General features: G+C 38.6%; 1 protein-coding gene across 14 annotated transcripts in view; it reads left to right on the top strand.

Annotated features, from left to right (window-relative positions):
• LOC135206179 (adenomatous polyposis coli protein-like) overlaps positions 1-19250 on the top strand; it is a 626589-nt gene extending 607339 nt beyond the window's left edge. For 13 of the 14 annotated variants that reach the window (XM_064237480.1, XM_064237484.1, XM_064237481.1 and 10 more), the window contains 3 exons: positions 8095-8251; positions 9420-9662; positions 12531-19250. In XM_064237480.1, coding sequence (XP_064093550.1) covers positions 8095-8251; positions 9420-9662; positions 12531-17006 — 4876 coding nt within the window. In that variant the 3' untranslated portion in view covers positions 17007-19250. The remainder of the gene's footprint in view (positions 1-8094; positions 8252-9419; positions 9663-12530) is intronic. The other variant, XM_064237478.1, reaches the window with a different exon arrangement.
• The last annotated feature ends 264 nt before the right edge of the window (positions 19251-19514 follow it).

Below are 19514 nucleotides of genomic sequence, written 5' to 3'. Positions count from 1 at the left end.
AAAATTGGTATCAGTTGTTTTTCGCAAAAAATATCTCTCTCTCTCTCTCTCTCTCTCTCTCTCTCTCTCTCTCTCTCTCTCTCTCTCTCTTCTCTCTCTGTGTGTGTGTGTGTGTGTGTGTGTGTGTGTGCGTGTGTTTGTGTGTGAACAGGATAGTGAGTAGAAAATAAAGATAAAAGGATAATAAAAACAGGGTTGGGCTTTTTAGACTACTGTAGAATTAATTATGAAATTTTTACAAATTCTTTATTAGGTACAAGTAAACTAGAAATAAAAAAAGAAGAATGAGAAAAGCTAAACGACAGTAGGTTAATGTTATTCATAACCACTTAATAGCACCCTCACGCGCTCACGTAATGCTCATTTAAGTGCATATGTAACATGACATTAACACTAAGAATTTTACTAAATAATACATGGGGGTGTTTACCCACATAATGCCGTATTACCTCACAGCGTGGCTTGCGCTATATACTGTGTGTGTGTGTGTGTGTGTGTGTGTGTGTGTGTGTGTGTGTGTGTGGCTGCAAATAGTAACCGGAAAGTCGGCGTCCTGGTTGTGAAGAAAATTCAATACACGACTGGGATATTATTTACCTTTAGGAGAATGTAAACATTATGATTGACAAGCAACAAAAAAAAACGTCCCAAAAAAGTCTTGCAATCTTTAAATTTAAAGATGTAACTGAAATCTTAATGGGATTGAGACTGTTGGAAATTGAAGTACCTGCTTTATTTCCTTACCCTCATTCATCGCTTTCCATGGAATAGGGTGATAGTTGGAAGATAAGACGATACCATAATCTTCCCTTATGCGAAGTGACCGCCGGTCACACTGATGAAAAGAGAATTTGAAGGCAGCACTCTCCTTTTTCCAGTCTCAGGAAATATAAATATCTGGATTTGACTTCCGTTAAGGCACGCAGGTTTTTCATGATCAAGGTTGAGCTTTAATCATGGGTTCTTGGTTAATTTCGTTAATATTTATACATTCTGTGTGTATACACACTCGCAAGTACACGCACGGATGTATTGACGAAACCATTCTACACAGCATCATTCATCGATTAGATAATTGCAATGAATCAGAAACACGGAAATAGTATGAATATTCAGGTTTTTCATATGGCCAGTTTGCAAAATTACTCTCTTCCCAACCACCTCTCTCTCCTCTGCTCTCTCCCTCTCTCTCTCTCGCTCTCTCTCGGTCTCTCTCTCTCTCTCTCTCTCTCTCTCTCTCTACACACACACACACACACACACACACACACACACACACACACACACATATATATATTATATATATCTATATCTATATATATATATTTTATATATATATTATCATCATACATACATCCTACATACATGCATACAGAGTATGCGTGAATTTACTAATTTCCATTTTACCTCAAAAAGTACATTTACCCGAAAATGTACGTTTTTTGGCGATGAAATGTAGAATCACCATTAATCAACGGCAATACTACAATGAAAGCAAGAAATAAAGGGTAAAGTGTGGGGCTAAAGGAAATTGAGGATTTCAAAGCTTGCTATTATTATTATTATTATTATTGTTATTTGAAACATAGGTTTGAAAATATCGCAATAAACAGGTATTGAACTTCGTTTAAATTTCATTGCATATTATTATTATTATTATTATTATTATTATTTATTATTATTATTGTTGTTGTTGTTGTTGTTGTGTTGTTTTGTCGCAATAAACAGATATTGAACTACGTTTAAATTTCATTGCAATAGGCTAATAACGACCTTTGCATCTGGATGAGTTATAGTCTCTCTCTCACACACACACACACACACACACACACACAACATTTACATCCACACAACAATATGTGTTCATTTGGACACTTTCACAGTTTTCAGCGCTGTCGTGTTCCCCTAGTGTTTATTTGATTTGAAGTTCAACTTGCTGTCTTATCTTGCCAGTGTATTTCTTATCACTTCCATTTGGGTTGCAATACGGGCTTTCCCCCTCGCTTAGACAGGCTAGGTTATATATATATATATATATATATATATATATATATATATATATATATATATGTGTGTGTGTGTGTGTGTGTGTGTGTGTATGTATATGTGTGTGTATGTATGTATTTTGTATTATGATATATATATATATATATATATATATATATATATATATATATATATATATATATGATATAAGTGCAAGTCTGAAGTAAGCTATGTACGTACGAATACATCTATGTGTTCTTGGTATGGATTTTCTTTATAGGATTCTTCCTTTGACTTGCAGATTCGCTTCGCTTCTATTTCCTTTTGTATAGTTGTGTTTTTTTTCTCCTATAATCTTCTGGAAGAGACAGGAGTCACAACTTCCAACTTCACTGTCTTACCCGAGTGACCCTTTTATCAAGATAATTCCATTTCCATTGAGGTGCGCGTGGACTCCTATATATGTTAGTCTCTCTCTCTCTCTCTCTCTCTCTCTCTCTCTCTCTGTATATATATATATATATATATATATATATATATATATATATATATATATATATATATATATATTGTTTATAAGTTTAATTTTGTTAATGTACACATGTATAAAAACATACAATGCATTGAAAAATGCAAAATTCATGTTTGAATGTCAAAAACTTTTATACCTCATAATGTACTTCTCTAGAAATTTCCATTTACGTCAGTTCAGAGAACCGCCTTTTTCCTATTTTATTTGTCAATCCTTTTGGATATCGGTTACCATTTTTGCCCACTGTGGGGATATCAGAGGCCACGACCCTTATCAGGTCGCTTGACATTGGAGTCCTTCCACTATCGACCATCTCATAATTCACCTCTCAGGGTTGTCTCATCCTCGCCGGCTGTGTAAGACGCATATATTTCTCTTGATAGTTAGGGTAATGAGGTGTAAAGAGTGGTTTTGTCTGTTCTGTTTGCTTCCCTTTGGCTCAGTTGTGTTGTGTGTGGCAGTTTAAAACAAGTGACTTACAATCTGCTTAATTTGGTTTCGTTCTTGAGGTTGACCTTTTAATTATATTGCTTGTAGGGGCTGCTCTTATTTCGAAAGTTACTTTTAAAGGTCGAGTTTTTTTCGTTCTGATATGTTAACTTTTGAGTATCGTAGATATGTGTGTGTGTGTGTGTTCCGTTTTTATACATATCGATTGAAGGTGAAAAGTATAATTTGCGTTAATTTTTTTACTGTATCTTCACTGTTTTTTTAATAATTTTTCTTTAATCTTCAGCTAAGCTATGTAATGATATTCCTTAATGTAGTAAGATAAATGAAAGAAATAATCATCTTTTTTTTTCTTAATGTAAAACGTTATTTCAACCTTCAACAATAGGTAAACGCATATGAGACGAAGTACTAATTCGAAGGTATTTCTTTGTGTTTGTGGTATAGTCTAAATTTAAATATAAAAACTTGTTAATGTTAGTATTAAAGCTTGTGAATTTTTAACTACCGTAGCATATAATTCATGAAACGTAGCTACCATTGCATATATTTCATGAAACTTTGGACTAGAAAAATTCTCTCTCTCTCTCTCTCTCTCTCTCTCTCTCTCTCTCTCTCGACATTTTCGACGAACCACCTACCTTTTCGTGCTGAAATATTGCAATACGTTTGAATATTATGATCCTGTGGAATTCCCATCGTCTGTCATTTCCCGAAATTGCATGAATAGGAGTTGCAGTTGAATGTTTATGCGACCTAACGTTTCGCGCATTATTGCTCGGGAATTGCATCATCATCCGGGACTTACGGTCTTCGTTTCAAGGAAACCAACTCACCTTCCTCCTCCTGAAGCTTCCATTGTTTCCTCGACGTTTTTTTTTCCCCGACGTTTCGGTGGAGACATAATTCATTTGAATGCATATTACATCACCAGATTTCCCCAAAGACATTTAAGAACCAAGCGGCGGACGAAGTTCAATTAGGAATGTGACCTTCTGCCTTTACTGCACCCAAAGTCGATTCCTTTCTTGATGTGAGGTACGATAGGGGTGGTACCTCTTGTTTCCGCAGCTGGTCAGACGTAAATGGAAGGGAAGGGAAAGAAGTGATGGACCCATTATGATGAAAAACTATAAGTTTCCCCCGTAAAAATGTATGGCGTCTGTTATTTAAATCATACAAGAAAACCGTTTATTTATAATAAAGAAAATACCTTTAGTTTATGTACGGGTTGGTATTACCAAAAATTTATTTAGTATTTTTCCACGTGTATTTTTGGTTGCGCTAAGAAACAAACCATGAGGGGCGAGAGGAAAGAACCACGTGACGTGATCGCTTTGTCGTGGCTCGTGATTGTTGTTGTTAGTGGGTGGGTAAAGGCATGAGTCATTGCTGGCAGGGCTGCGGGGGTATGGGGATTGGAGAGGACAGTTTAAATGAGTGAAGGGAGGGTTGTGTGTAGAGAACTGAGGAAACGGCTCTGGATTGATGTGTCGATGTCTTTTTTTTTCCACGAGCTTTGTTATTCACATCATTGGGAAGTAACGTTTGGAACATCACGTAAAACAGGTCTGCTTGTTACGTCCTTGTCTCAGGAAATAAAGTTACGTGACGTGACCCCGTTAGAAGTGTAACGTCTATACTACAACGCTAAGCTTTTGCGTCTCCATTTCAAATGGGAAAGAAGAGGGGAAGGAAGCGTGGGGATTGAGGGCAACCCTTCATGCCCCCTGGCCCTCCTTACAGGCCTTTCGCCTACCATGCCTGCCCCCCCTCCCCGTCCATCCTTCCCTCCTCTTTCCACCTCCTCTTTTTCTCTCTTTCGGTGCTCCTCCCTCGGGTCACTCCGTCCGAGTCCGTCGGGAGAGACTGCAGTCAGGCGGCAGAATCTGCGTGATGCAGTGGTGGTTGTATTACTCGAATTTCGACCAAGCACTTTGGCGTGGTCGTGCCAGTGATGCGCGTTTGTTTCCATGTTAGTGTATGGAAGCACCGTTTTCCATAAGAAAACCATTCACGCGCCGAGTCGTAGTGCAAGATGTATCTTTAGTGGTTTCTAGGAAATCAATGTTTTTGTAACGTAATCATAAGTTAACCTGACAACAATGCAGTTATTGTGACCATTTTAGCGTTTTGCGAAACCGAATGTGCCTTGTTCAGTATTGTAAATGATATTTATAAATCTCCCCATGTTAGCTTGTATTTTGCGAAATAGCGTCTGTTTGGGAAAGAACAAACTCGTCATTAAGTGTGATGCTTTGTCAGAACGCCCCAGTAATGAGATAGAGAGGCTGAAAGAAGAGAAGACAAGAGATGAGATGAAGTTTCGGTGTGTGTGGGTGTCTAAAACAAGACTTGAATTGCCACCACGTAATCGAGTTTTGGAACGCGTGTCTTTCTTTCCTTTGGTTTAGAAAATACTAAAACGAAAAAATCGAATGTTCATTTGTTTTGACTCGTGTGGGTAGCGCAGAAGACGAACGTAAACAAATGTTTATTTCTGAATTCTCTTGGGGAAACAAGAACAAATGAAAGTGAAGTTAATCAGTCGCTCCAGTGACGTCACCTTTAGGAAGACCTGAAAACCATTACACGCTGTTCGTTTTTTGTTCGAACATTAACTAAAGGCGGGGCTGATGAGTGGAACAGTATACAACGGCTACTTGCTCGCATGCAATGCCCTCGTATCTCCATACTTTGCATTTACATGGGGCTTCTACCTCACTCGTTCCATCCCATCTTCGTGATACAGTCCAGGTTCTCCTTTAAGGATTCTCGTGATCCTAAACTTTGCCTTTTCTGCTATTAAGGGGCGGTCACTCCCGCTATTTTTGCTTCTCTCGCTTTTTGCCACCGGAAAGAGATAGAAAATTCCGTCATGTGGACTAACAAACGGTAATGCTTCTCTGGGAAGTTGTAGCAGTAATGCTTCTCGTGGAAGTTCGTTCTCTCTTTTCTTCTTGTGGAAGAAGAGGCAATGAAAGTGCTGTGAAGGGAGATTCTCCCATTTGTTTTCTTGTCTTATTTCGTAACTGAAGATTTTCCTCCATGTTTTGTGTCGGCTCAGAGAAGATGCTGGCGTTCGTGAATTTCATCCGGGGGTAGGTTTTGGTGGTTTTGTTTGTTTATTTCTTTGCCATTGACAGTTTAGCATTCATGTATATATTCATTGACACCGTTTGATTTATATTATGCAGTAGTTTTATAAAGATTCCGTTTAATTCTAAGTATCGTAGGATATCCGTAGCCTCGTTTCTGAATTTGTAATGTGTATTTGGTAGCATTAAGTATTACTTGCAGGTTATTTGATTCTTTTGACGCATTATTATACATCATTTGTATGCTGTACGAGGACTGGTTGGGGACTGGGCCTGAATTTGAGGCAACGGAGCAGGGAAGAATGCTTAGGCCAGGGTGTTGTCGAGTTTGGCTGGAGGTGTCGTGTGACCTTACAGACGCTTACACTGCCTTGTACCGTCTCGCCTTATGCCTGGTAGTGACCTTCGCCGAGACGCTTGTTAAAGTCCTCCCTATTCCCTCAGGCCGTGTGCTCTCTTTTGAGCGTTAGCTCTTAATGAAAGATTGTGTATTCTCTCGATTATCATGAAGGTCATTTCTGTCTTACTAAAATTCATATAATGTGGCACAATCTTGTCGAATGCAAAAGGAAAAATTTATTGCATTGTGGAACTATTTCTCTAATCCATGCTCTGTGTACAGTAATTTATTGTGTTTGAATCGAATAAAATATATGACGATTATTAATTATTATTATTATTATTATTATTATTATTAAAATAAGCTCTTATTGTTTTTCTGATAAATATTAATCGAATGAAAATATACACAGACAAGGTTCAAATCAGGACATCAGACCAAAGCAACAGTTGTCGAAAGCGAAAACGATGGCTAGGAACAGTTTAGGCTTGAGTTTACGTCTGTCTGTTGGCAAGGGATTAAACAGTGCGTGATTGTTTGGGATTTGGCTTTCAAACATCAGCTGGCCAGCGGTATTTTTGGGGCGTCAGGCGTTGTGTTCATATCCAAACATTAATAATGTAATGTCGATGATCTTATACTTTTTTTCTTTGATTTTACCGACATATTTTGTCAGTTTATATATATATATATGTATATATATATATATATATATATATATATATATATATATAATTGTTATTTTTGAAGAGGTACGTCAAGTTTTCATGGTTTATCTTGGTAGTACATCGAGTTTGAAAAGGGATTTGTTACAGTGTCGCTGATTTGTATACGATATCTTCCATCTACCAGATATGTTGATGATCATGAATGTTATGCAGAGAACCTTAGATTTTGAAGTAAAGTACATGAATTCTGCCGTTTATTGACTGCCAGAAAATTTAGATTAATTCCATCAGCTTATTGAACTGCATTGAAGACGAAAGTTTTAAGTTGTTTACAAGTCAAGTTTTGAATGGGCTTGATATGTAGTAGGTGGATGACACGTGAAGCTCATCGAGTTTAGACTCCGGATGTGGCGCAGTGACAATTGCCTTAATAAACACCTCAGTGCTGTATGGTGTTGTGTTTTGCCATCACCCACACCTGTAGCTTTGCTTAGGTTGTTACCTGCATTAAGAAAATCAAATGGTTTAGTATGTATACGAGCATTGGGAACTTACATAATCTGGGGCTGAAATAACCAAACGATTGCGTTTGCAGAAAATATTTATCATAGACTCAGGGATCTCTTGGGTAAAACTTTACTTAAGTTGCGCGGCCTGATTCCCGCCAGTTGCCAATCAGGACAGGTGACTGCCTTCCCCCCCCCCATTCCCCCCCCCCCCTCCCCCCCCCCCCCCCCCCCCCCCCCCCCCCAGCCAGGTCAGTGTATGTCGCCCTAAGTTAGGTTAGGTAGGTAAGAACTGGTTAGGTCATGTCCTAGCATTATAGGAAAGGTTATGTCCATTTATATATGAGGAACCTGTCCCTGGCGGGAATCAGGCCGCGTAACTAAAGTAAAGTTTGTTTTTTTATCGTAGAGGTTACTGAGACGTTTCACAGATTCCAGAGAAAATCTTAGAATAGTTGTATTCATAGAAAACATTTTCACAAGGTGGGGCTAAAGGTGATATTGCTTTCTGCAGAAGGCGTAACAAGCAGCAGTACAGTGGGCGGGCACCTACGCGAATTAGCCAGCCAGCCAGCAATCGTGCCAGGGGCTCCGGCATCCCGGTGGTCAAACCGGCATCCAACCTGCCCACCCAGATCCCCAGTGGCCCCGTCCACAATCATGCCCACCAGGTGAGTGCCCTTCGTGTATATACAAGAATAAAGACTTGAGCTTTATCTTTTAGCTGTAGGTAGCTGGGATTCATTTATGGTACATGAAGTACAAAAATGACGACTGAAACCTCTGTCACGAATGACAAGAGGCAACGGCAGTTTTGTATCTTCCTTTCTGTGTTAATAAAGGTAAGGTCAAAGTGGAGGTATGTAAACTACCGAATACTCGGCAAAATCCACGATGATCAGTGATGTTTTAGTAGCTGTGATAGGTGAGGAGCTCATTTCTCTTATTAAAGATTTAGTCGCCTTCTGTTTTCTTGCCGTGGAGAGGGATGGCTGGTTTGAAGGTAAGGTTTCTTGCATCTGCATCATGGATATGTCAGTTTGTCCAAAAGCACTTGACCTTCTTAGATGCAGCTGTCTGTATGTTTCGAGGGTACAGTACTGATGGTGATTACTGTTTTCTCTTTTTTTATTATTAGTATTTTTAGACTGTCTATGAATGAATATCCCAGAAACACATAAATGTGTTGTCTTAACCACACTGAGCAAAGTATTAATTCTTCATTATCTATTAAAGTATGTCTTGTCCAGTACTGCCTGTCTTCAGATATTAAGGCAGTTCTCTCTCAATTGACGTGAAATGTGAAAATAAAAACGAATAATTTCACTTTCAGTACCCACTTTCTCTTTGTCTGAATGAGTTTCTGATGATGCTACTTGTGAAAAAATTGAAATGCCTAGAGTAAGAGTATATAGTATTATATTTCCTGCCCATTTTATGACAATATGGTATATGATTAGCTCATTTTTCATCATTTCTGATGAAAAGAAATAGTTTTGCTCAGTGTTACCTAGTAACATGTATTTTTTTTTTTTTGTTTTTTTTTTACATTACATATTATAAAATAATTTGCATGCTGTTTACCTTTTAGACAGTGATTCCTTGCACTTTAGTCGTATGGAACACTTGCCTACTGATGATGGTATCGTTGCATGATTTATATTTAATTTTCATCATAATCATAAAAAAGTAAAAGATCTTAAAATCATACCATGACTATAAGCTTTCTTATGAATTGCGGCGCCTATGCCCTTGATGACAATGGTAAGGTGGTCATGAGAGTAAGCAAAACCGAAAAAAAAAAAAGCTGATAAATGAGTGAGCCCATCCATTCAACAGGGCATTTGTGGCGGGGTTTGGGGGGGAGACACCCTCCGAACTTACTGCACGGAGGACACCCCCGCCATCTCACACGCAGCATCAATCTCTGATCTCTCGGCGCTGTCCATCCCCGGAGAGGAATCATCCACTTCATCGTCAAACAAGGCCCACGGATTGCGGCCGAGCCTAAATGACTCGGGAGACAATTCTTCCGACAATGATAACTTGCTGGAGCAATGCATTCAGTCTGGCATGCCCAAGGTAACCGAAGTGTTCTTGCTTGCTTTGCCTCCCTCCTCCTTCCCTCGTACTACCTGTTATTGTCACTGCATTGTTTTCTTTAAATGCTCTTTGGTATATAGATTGCCCATTAACGTTTTCCGTCTGTTCCGTCTTAAAGCTGTTTTTCATTTGCAGGTTTTCCGAGTACAATTTTGACAATCTTTCTGAGCATGTAACATTTCTATTTTGTTAGACATTCAGTGAACAACATTTCGAATAACCTTTTATTAGTATACTAATGTTATCAGCCACTTCACTATTTTTTATTAACAAAAATGTTTTCAATATTTGTGTTACTTTAAAGATTTACTGATTAACATCAATTTGATTGATTTGATGGCATTTTTCATTATGTATATTTACTTTTGTATTCCTTAACTTTGATGTCGAAAATTTTCCTAGTAATTTGTAATTGCTAAGCTTTGCTAACAAATGCCCATTACATATTAACATTAACATTAGTGTGGTGTATTCGTAGTTTATTTTAACAGTAACGAATATTATTCATAGCATTATTGAATATACAGCAGGATTTGATTAATTTCTATAAACTCGTAACAACAGTTACTTGAAAGATTTTTGCTGCTTGATCTGGTTATCCTCACTATGCTAGGGCTCTGTTTGGGTACTGCAGAATAAACAGAAAAGGTGGTAACCCTGATTAGCCTAAGTGTTCCAGATTTTATTATAGTGAGATCAGCAGTCATGTTTTGGTCTTTTGTGGATTCTGTTCTGTTCCCTGTAACTCTGTTATTTAGGCATACAGGTAATACTTTCAGTTTCTGTCAGAGCTAGGTACTTTGTATAGTTATAGTCCCCACTGTATGTGGACAAATATTCTTCGTAATAGAACTCTGTAAATACTATAGTATTTACAGAGTATTGCTTTCATAATGTTTTTAGTAAGGATTATCTCTGCAAATGATATGGTGTTCATAGTATTTTCATTATGGAGTGTTAATTTGTTTAATCAAGGAGGAAGTAGTCCCTTTTAATTAACTAGATACTATTATGGATATTGTTATTATTGAAGTATGCGCATATATTCCAGCAATATTTTGCAATTGTGTTTTCAAGATTCAGATTGCTGCTTATATTTCAGTTAGTTAAAAATGTGCACAAACATCCACCTGGTTCGGAATGGAACTCATAAATATCAACTTGTTTTTAGTAAATTCATGAACTGTACAGTATTGTTCTCTTTGAAATTATTATGGGAACTGATGCTATTGAAAAGAAATGCAGGAAATTATAAAATGGTAGTCTGAACCAAAACAACAATGTTAGATATAATTTTTGTTTAATGATGATTCAAGATATTTGGCTGAAAATGAGTGTTACAATAAGTTGACTTACAATAAAAGTGATTTATACATAAAAAACAAGTATAAAATAGTAGCAGGTTATAGTTGGTGACGTATTACAGTAATACCCCCGAACTTACGCGATTGCGTGAACTTTTCATTGGAACCTAACTAATTATCATACGCGAGTTCTTCACTATAGTGCGAAGATTTGCGAATCCTCCAGAAACACTGCAAAAGTGTTTATGTTTAATTTATTATGTACATTTTTAAGTGTTAAACTTTTCTGTATAAAATATTTATTAGAACTATTATTTTTATTTTTGTCCATGCATAAATATAATACAAAGGTAACTACAGTACCTACAGTTAGTGCATATACGTACTTTTATAAAATGCAATACCCATTCACAAAGTTACTGCACTTTTCAAAGATATCCCTTCATAAACTTTTGTTTAATTTCTAAAGTACGTATTAGTATACTGCAATTAGTATAAGTTTTCATGCTTTTAAATGTAAAATCAGTAAGGAGATTTTGTGTATGCTATTTTGAAAATAATATAAAGGCAGTACGTAATCCAATGTTTGTCACTATAAAAGAACTCCATGGTCAACTAGTAAAACACATCAAAGTTGTTGTTCTGTAAAAATTACTTTCTTAACCTCAGGGAAAAGTGCTGGTACAATCTGTATGTACTATGTTATGTAATTACAGCACATACAGTTAATGTACTTTCAGAAGATGTGATCCCATTCGCACTTTTTAAAGATGATACCCCTCCAGAGTTTTACCTCACATGAGTACGTATTTGTCTCACCCTCTCTCTCTCGTTCATAGTTAGCTCTCACACTAGTTCATGATTTTAGATTGATTGAATTTTACCTTTGCCCTCTGCAAACATTACCTATGTCTTCTTCTTTTTTTATTGAATTGGGTGACTTCGTTATGACTGACTAATGAAGTTTACCTAGTATGAAGTTTACCTAGTATGAAGTTTACCTAGTGACCAATGAAAACTTTTATTTTGACGGAAAAAGAAAATGGCATCCCATGAATTAGGGGCAACGTTACCGTACGAAAGTGGATACATATGTACATAGTAGTTACTGTAACTATTTTTATGCCAACCAGTTATTTCTTTTTTAAGGGTAATATATTACACCAACTTTTAAATCAAATTACATCAACTTTAATTTCACGTAAAAGTTAGCCTAATACTTAGGGAGCATGATTAGGGTCATATTTAGTGTTCAAACACAAGAAGTAAGCATTTATTGACAATTTTAGGGACTGTTTCAAACTTACGCGAAACTTCCCCTTGCACGAGGGGGTCTGAAACCTAACCTCGTATAAGTTCGGGGTATTACTGTAAGCAGATAATTTTCATTATAGTAAGGTTTAAATTTGTTTTTATTTAATTGCAGTTATAAATTGTTAGGCAATAAATGTGATGTGGAAGATTTGCTGCTCTTTTCAGTTATTTATGTAAACAAAGGTAAAAGAATTCTAGATCTAATATTTTAAATTTTGTATTGTTTCAGGCCCGCCCTGCTCCTAAGAAGGAGGTGAAACATCATGGAACAGGACATCTTTGCAGCCATTCTTCTCAGCCACCTGTACTTGCTTCCCCAAGGCGCTCTCCCCACCATCGTCCGGTTCCTGTGGCACGGGTCACTCCAGCTGTCAAAGTTGGTGGGACACGTATTTCACCACGTCCATCTACAGTTGAAGATGTTCAGGACCAAGTGTGTACATGGGCAACTGAAGGCACACCTGCTACATTTTCTCGCACAGATTCCTTATCTTCCCTCAGTTGTGAAGATGAAGCAAATAGAACAAGTCCTCGGCATCAGTCTCCACATTCTGGTACACCACTGTCACCCCAGCGTCAGTCTCGATCACCAAGAGCAAGGACTCCACAGTCTCTTCGCATTCGAGGTTCACGTCAACCTCAGATACAGCAACAAGGTGAAGAGGGCACTGATGGAGATGAGGAAGTGCCTCGTCACTTTGCCGTAGAAGGTACTCCAGGAGTTATCTCTCGTCACTCATCATTGAGTTCGCTGGAGGGTGGAGATGATGGTCATATGATACAGACTGCAAATGCCCCTCAAGCTGGCAGTGTTCGAAACTATGGAGTAGAAGATACTCCAGTTTGTTTCTCACGTAATTCATCTTTAAGCTCTCTGTCAGTTGATTCATATGGAGAAGAAACAACACCAACTGAGCAGGCATTACTCCAGCAGTGTATTAGCCAGGGAATGCCTAAAAGTAAATCAGACCTAGAAGGTAGACGTCGACGCCGAGGAGGCTCTCGCATACCTGCTCCAGCTTCTAGGTCACCAGCTCGTCTTGTTCCTGGTGTTCCCATGCAAAGGCTTACATTATGTAGAGATCAACCTTCTGCCCAGCCAAAAAACGTGGGAGCGATGACGGTAGCTGTAGACGATGTGGAAGCAGACGCCGTCATGCCCATTCCAGACGCAGAGAGCTCAAAGTTGCACAGCGACTCCAAACAAAACGAGAAGAATGAATTAGCACATGCCCATATTGAAGAAGATGAAGATGAGGTCAGAGAAACTGAGGATGATGAAAGTGCTGACCACACTGAAGCTGATTCTGAAAGAACTGCTACAACTGCAGAAATCTGTGATCCTAGAAGTGACGTTACTAGTGAAGGAAGTGGTGCTACAGTTGTAACTCCTCCAATAGGTGAGAAGTTGCACGAGGATGAAATTGAACCACCTATTGCAGAATCAGGTGAGGGCCTTGGTTCATCCCCAGAAGAAAAACATTCTTGGGTGGAACCCAGGCGCTCATCTGATAAATCATCACCTTCCGAAGGACGAGGTTCGGATACTTCTGTAACAGCCTCAATGTCAGAATCTGGTTTGTTAGCTATAGAAGCAATGAAAGTAGCAAGGGCTGTTGCTGGTGAAGCTAAGCTCCTCAGTAGTGATGAAGTTTCTCATATGTCACAAAGTATTGCTAGTCAGGCATCTGATGCTTATATAGAGAACATAAAACCACCTTCAGCAATGGGAAGTCTAGCCTCGATGTCAAATAGTCTCACAAGTAGTGCTGAAGACAGAGGAAATAAAATAGCAAATAAACGACTAGAGTGCCGCCACACTCGTCGCTTACCCGAAATGGTACGACGTGCTCTTGGGGAACAGGACTATGGATCAACTGAGAATATGGCTAGCATGGCCAGTTCTTGCCATTCAAATGTAGATAATATTCCTCCTCCTTCAATGTTAGATGATGATATGGAAAATTCCATGATAAGTGTAGCATCAATAACGTCAGAAGTAGCTGAACAGAGAGAATCTCCTCCTTCACCACCTGTTGATCATACTGCAATGGTTAGTGCTCCAGCAAAGCAATTAGCTGCTGTTTTCCAACTAGAAGCTATGAATGCTGCTTCTACAGTAACTTTGACAGGTGGAGATGAAGCATCAACATATCAAGAAATTACTGACATAACAGAGCACGAAGATACTGTTGGACCTACAAGTGATACTGAATTAGGTGCTGATGACCTGCCAGCTGATATTCCTGATTTGCCACAGGATGGTTTTTCGTCACCTGCATGTGGATCAGCTCACTCATCACCTCACAGGTTAGGTACTCCCCGCTCACGAAGACGCTTACCCAAGGATCGATTCCGTACTTTTACCAGAGGGGATGGTAATGTTTCATCTGATGCCACCCCTTCACAAGAAACAGATCCCACTTTAGTAGAAGGCTTGCCACCATCACCATTATTGAACAGAACCCCAAGACAGAGACGTCAAGATGATGCTGATAGATTTAGAACCCGCACAATATCTTCAGATGGAAGTTGTCAAGACAGTGTGCCAAGCATCCCCTTCGATACTGAAGCTACAGTTCCATCAGACAGGGATAAAGTGAGTCCCAGAAGATCACCAAAGGATCGTCGCTTACAAGATCCTGAACGTTTTCAGACTCATGTTATTGGTGAATCTTCAGTTGCACCAGAGGAAGACCAAGCTACACCAGCAGCAGTGGCTGCCAAGGTAGAATCAAATTCTCCTTCAGCTCAGCCAAAACTTCAGGGAAGACAATCATTTAGACAACGTCGACAAGAGGATAGAGAAAGATACCAGACTCGCACCATTGATGTTCCTTTAGCAGATATAACACCAGAACCAGAAATTGGGGGTGATGTAGATAAAACAGGTGATGGAGCATTAGTAGATTTCCAAGATAGTAATGAGATGCTTGATCTAACAGCAGAGCAATTAGAGGCCTTGCAGCAAGATGCAAACATTGTGATTTGCACACTTAATGAAACTCGGGAAGCAATGACCAGTGAATCATCAGATCTCTTAAGTGAGGAAAATATTTTAGATATAGAAACACTGAGTCTTATATCCAATGAAGATGAATCTGAAATGAAAAATTTTCTGCAGGACTTTGATGAAGACCCACCTGACAAAGAGGAGGATGGCAATGATGAAGAGGAGGAGGAGGAGGAGGAGGAGGAAGAGGAACAGAAACCAGTCTTGCGCCGTCCTCGTATTGTAAAACCAGGCGAGGAAAGTGTACGACCTCAGGAGGAGGAGGAACAACAAGGAAAAGGTATTAGAGGGCGAAGAAAACCTCTTTATTCTAGTGCTAAAAGATACAATGTCTCAGCTGTGAAACCAACTCCTCAAGCAGTAGCAAGCCCAGTAAGAGCTGTCACTGCAAGACCTGTAGCTGTAAGGCCGACATCATCATCTCCAGTAAAACCCTCCTCTCCAAAGTTACCTCGTGCCACCAGAGCGTCGGCTCTGAGACAGACTTCTAATCTTCAAAAAGGAGGAAGTAGTGGGGAAGACAGTCCTACTGGCAGAGCAACAAATTCGTCAGCTGGCAGCAGTGCTGGATCTAGCCCACGTCTTGGTCCTGGTGCACGAATGACTACCACTCGACCAGCTCGCTCAAAGTCACTGGCACGGCCTGCTCCTGATTCACCAAAACCATTACGTCGTCAAAATACATTTACTAAAGATGATAGTGATAATCCACCTAGTCCAGAACGTAATATTCCCATTGATCCAAAAAGAGCCATAGCCCCAACTCGTGCACTTTCCAAACCAAGATTAAGAAGAGATATTGTACAGCCAAGTCCTGCAGTTACCTTACCTGTGAATCGAGGAGGTTTACCGAAGAGTGGTAGCCAAGATTTAAGTCCAGTGAAAGGTCGTCCTCCGCAAGGTAAATCAGCAAGTTTAACTCGTGATGCTCGACCTCCAACTTCAGGGGATGTTGCTCAGTGGCAACAAGATCAACCTAAGAAGACTAATGTGAAGAAGGAAGTCACTAGTCGAATAGCTAATTTGTGGAAAAAAGTTGAACGTGCACAGAATAAGCCTAAAGATGAAAAGGATACTAGAGTTTGGATATCACGTCCCAAGTCTGCTGCCAAAGAAACATCACCTCGACCCTTGGTTCGTAGTTCTACTTATGAAAAATTGCCTAATTATGGGGGTAATAGTGCTAGTGGAGGAGAAGCTACCAAGGGTCGTACTCGCTTAGGTCTAAAGTTAGCAAAACTTAGAGGACGGGACACACGCTCTTCACCTCCTTCAGAAGCTACCACTCCTGTTGATTCCCGTCCCCATTGCCTAGTAAGCCCAACACGCATGAGAACTCAAGAATCGCATGGTCGTTCTTCCGATACTGTACAGCTTCGACAGCGACCTGCTACTCATCCTCCTGGTACACATGTTAGCTCAGCAGAAGAAGATGGGGAGGCCAAAGCAAAACGACTATCTAGATTAGGCTCCTTTATTGTTGTAGAGGAGGATGGACGAGTCAAATCTCCCCCTCAGTCTGCTATTGTTCCTCCTTTCAATTATCAGCCACCAGTTGCAGCTAAACGGTCAGCAATTGCAACGCGCATACCTCAGCCTTCCAAACCTTTACTTTCCAATGCTCCTTGTGGACGGGATGATAATGGAAATGCTCCAGATGCTGCAGTAGTGACTGGAGCGTGGCGACCCTGACCCAGTCCCCCGCGCCATACAGATCATGCCCAGGAGCCCCAAATAGAAGTGGGGCGCGGGGGAAGTGGGCATCAAAAACATTGGGCAAGAGAGCCCCTGTGATCAATATTTGTGTTTAAATATGAAACTCAAAGCTATATAAATAAATAATGTAGAAAAAACATTTAAAAGGTGGTAACTGGTGCCTATTGGTGTACAGTACAGTATAATTACCAGTACTGCCTTGATTCCTTAATAAGGTGTCCTTGGTGGGGCCAGGCTTCACCCATTATGCCACCTATATATCCAGGGCTGTGGGCTGCTCTTATTTTGTATATAGGATTTCTTAATTATTTTAGTCAGTTTCTACATTTAGGATCTTGTGTATAGAAGATTTATTTTTACTTTACTCAATATTTTATTGCATTTAATTGCATTTGAAGTCTTTTTTTTCCTGCATTATGAGATACTGTATTTGTTCATTATTAGAACAGCTCACAGTCCTGAAGTGCTTTATTAAGTCAGTGCTCTTTATGAGCATTAAAGGAGAATGGCTCTTAGCTAGTACCTAGCTAAAGCTCATAATTTGATTGAAGCCTCCTCACCCCCATTCCATCACTGGTCTACAATAGAAATGTATGTGATGGCTCAATTGGGATAGCTTTATTAGAATTAAATTGCATTTATGTTCATTTTCCCCTGGTTTTATGTTTTAATAAATTATTTATTCTTTGTCATGAATTTACCTGCTTTCCACCCTTCAACTACAAAGGATGTGTCACTTTTTTCAGATTAAAAATTCTTATACCCTATTTAGTGATATAATATAGGTGTAGCTTGTTTTCTAAAGTGCTGTTAACATTTACAGTATACTGTAATGTTCATACAAGCATATACAAAGTTATATTTCTCCCCAGATTATTAGAGCTTGAATCATTGATCTTTTGCAGACCTTTCACGTTCAAAGTTGGTACAAAGGCTTCAGAATTTCATTCCTTCTTGCTGTAGCTCAGTGCTTGATCAAGAATAATTTTAGATGCAGCTGACTGACATTGCTTGTGACCTCTCAGAACAAGTCCGATGTCTTTTTCTAAATTTTAAAACACAACCGATTTGAACAAGTATTTTGTTTTAGATGACTTACAGCAGTAAATGCAGTATTATAAAACAAATTAAAGTTTACTGCACAGTACAGTTGTTGTTTTACAAAATTATACTATTATGTAGTGGTCAAGAAATAAATATTTTATAATCTTGTATTCTGGGGAGGTTAATATTTGCTACTAATATGTCAGGGTCATCTAGAGACATTACTCCAGATCTGACTTCTGCTTAAGTGTAGCATTACTGGTTTTAGTGTCATGGAACTGTAGTCAACAGGGTTTCCAGCTAAGATATTTTTTTTACTAAAGTTCAAGTTATTATTTGTTAAATTTAACTTTCTGGAAATACAAAATGTGTAGCAAACTTATTTTCCTCAACGAACTCTGTCTCTTGCATGGTGGTCTTATTCTGTAAGTATTGTTAACAAGTATTTATTTTTCTGAATAGAAATAAGTAATGTCATATTGTATTCATGGTGGAGGTGCACCCATTATTTCTTTCATTGGAAACCCTGTGCATGACGGCTTTTACAGCTTTAATGTTATGTCCTGAAACTATTTATTTTAATACTTATGTATTTCTTCAGAGCTACAGCAGGTTACATGTCAGTACAGTATCATTCTGAATTAAGTATTCATCAATGGCTTCATGAGATGTACACTATATTGTCTTACGCAGTCAGGTTTATAATAATGGTATTTTCTCACTAAATGTTAGTTATTTTGATGATTTTTAAGGATTTTTTTTAACTATTCAGTGGAAATTAAACATGGAACAATTTGTGAATGATTTTAAGTCACAGTTACTTGGAAAATATATTGTCTCCTCATAATTCCCTTGTTTGTGTGATGTGGTTTGTAAGAAATGGAAAATCATACTTTTGTTGCAGTGTCTAATGAATGTATCATTTTATATACTGTATTGTGTGTTGCTTATAGAACTTCGTCAAAATTTCCTATTTTGCCATGACAAGTGGGTTTTACATGGTGTGGTGTCTGTCTGGGTTTTGTAGTGGTGGTGGTAGTGGTGGGGAGGTTTGAAGAGGCAGTTCTTTGGATGCTGGATACAGTGAACTCAATCTCTTTCTTGTCCCTGTATGCATTATCCAATTCTTCCTCATATAATTTACTATAGTATTATAATTAAATACTTGTATGTATATATCTTCTTTCTTTTTCCCTTTGTACTGTAGTGTTAATTATGTATAGTTTTACACTTATTTTGGACAAGTTAAGTCAATTCACTTCTCCTGATGACTGAAAATTTCTCAATATTTGCACAAAGTGATGTGATTGTTAACTGTGGTATGTCCTGTGGGAAATGAATGCTGCCTATTCTTCATAATTTTTGCAACGAAAAGAGATAATCTGATAATGGTATATAACTGAAATTTTTAAAAAATGAGATTAGTTAGTTGGTGTGCTG

Source organism: Macrobrachium nipponense, chromosome 29 (genome assembly GCF_015104395.2).
Source record: "Macrobrachium nipponense isolate FS-2020 chromosome 29, ASM1510439v2, whole genome shotgun sequence".
NCBI classification, from domain to species: Eukaryota; Metazoa; Arthropoda; class Malacostraca; order Decapoda; family Palaemonidae; genus Macrobrachium; species Macrobrachium nipponense.
The sequence above is the reverse complement of the archived record's forward strand: the minus strand, read 5'-3'. Positions and strand labels throughout refer to the sequence as shown.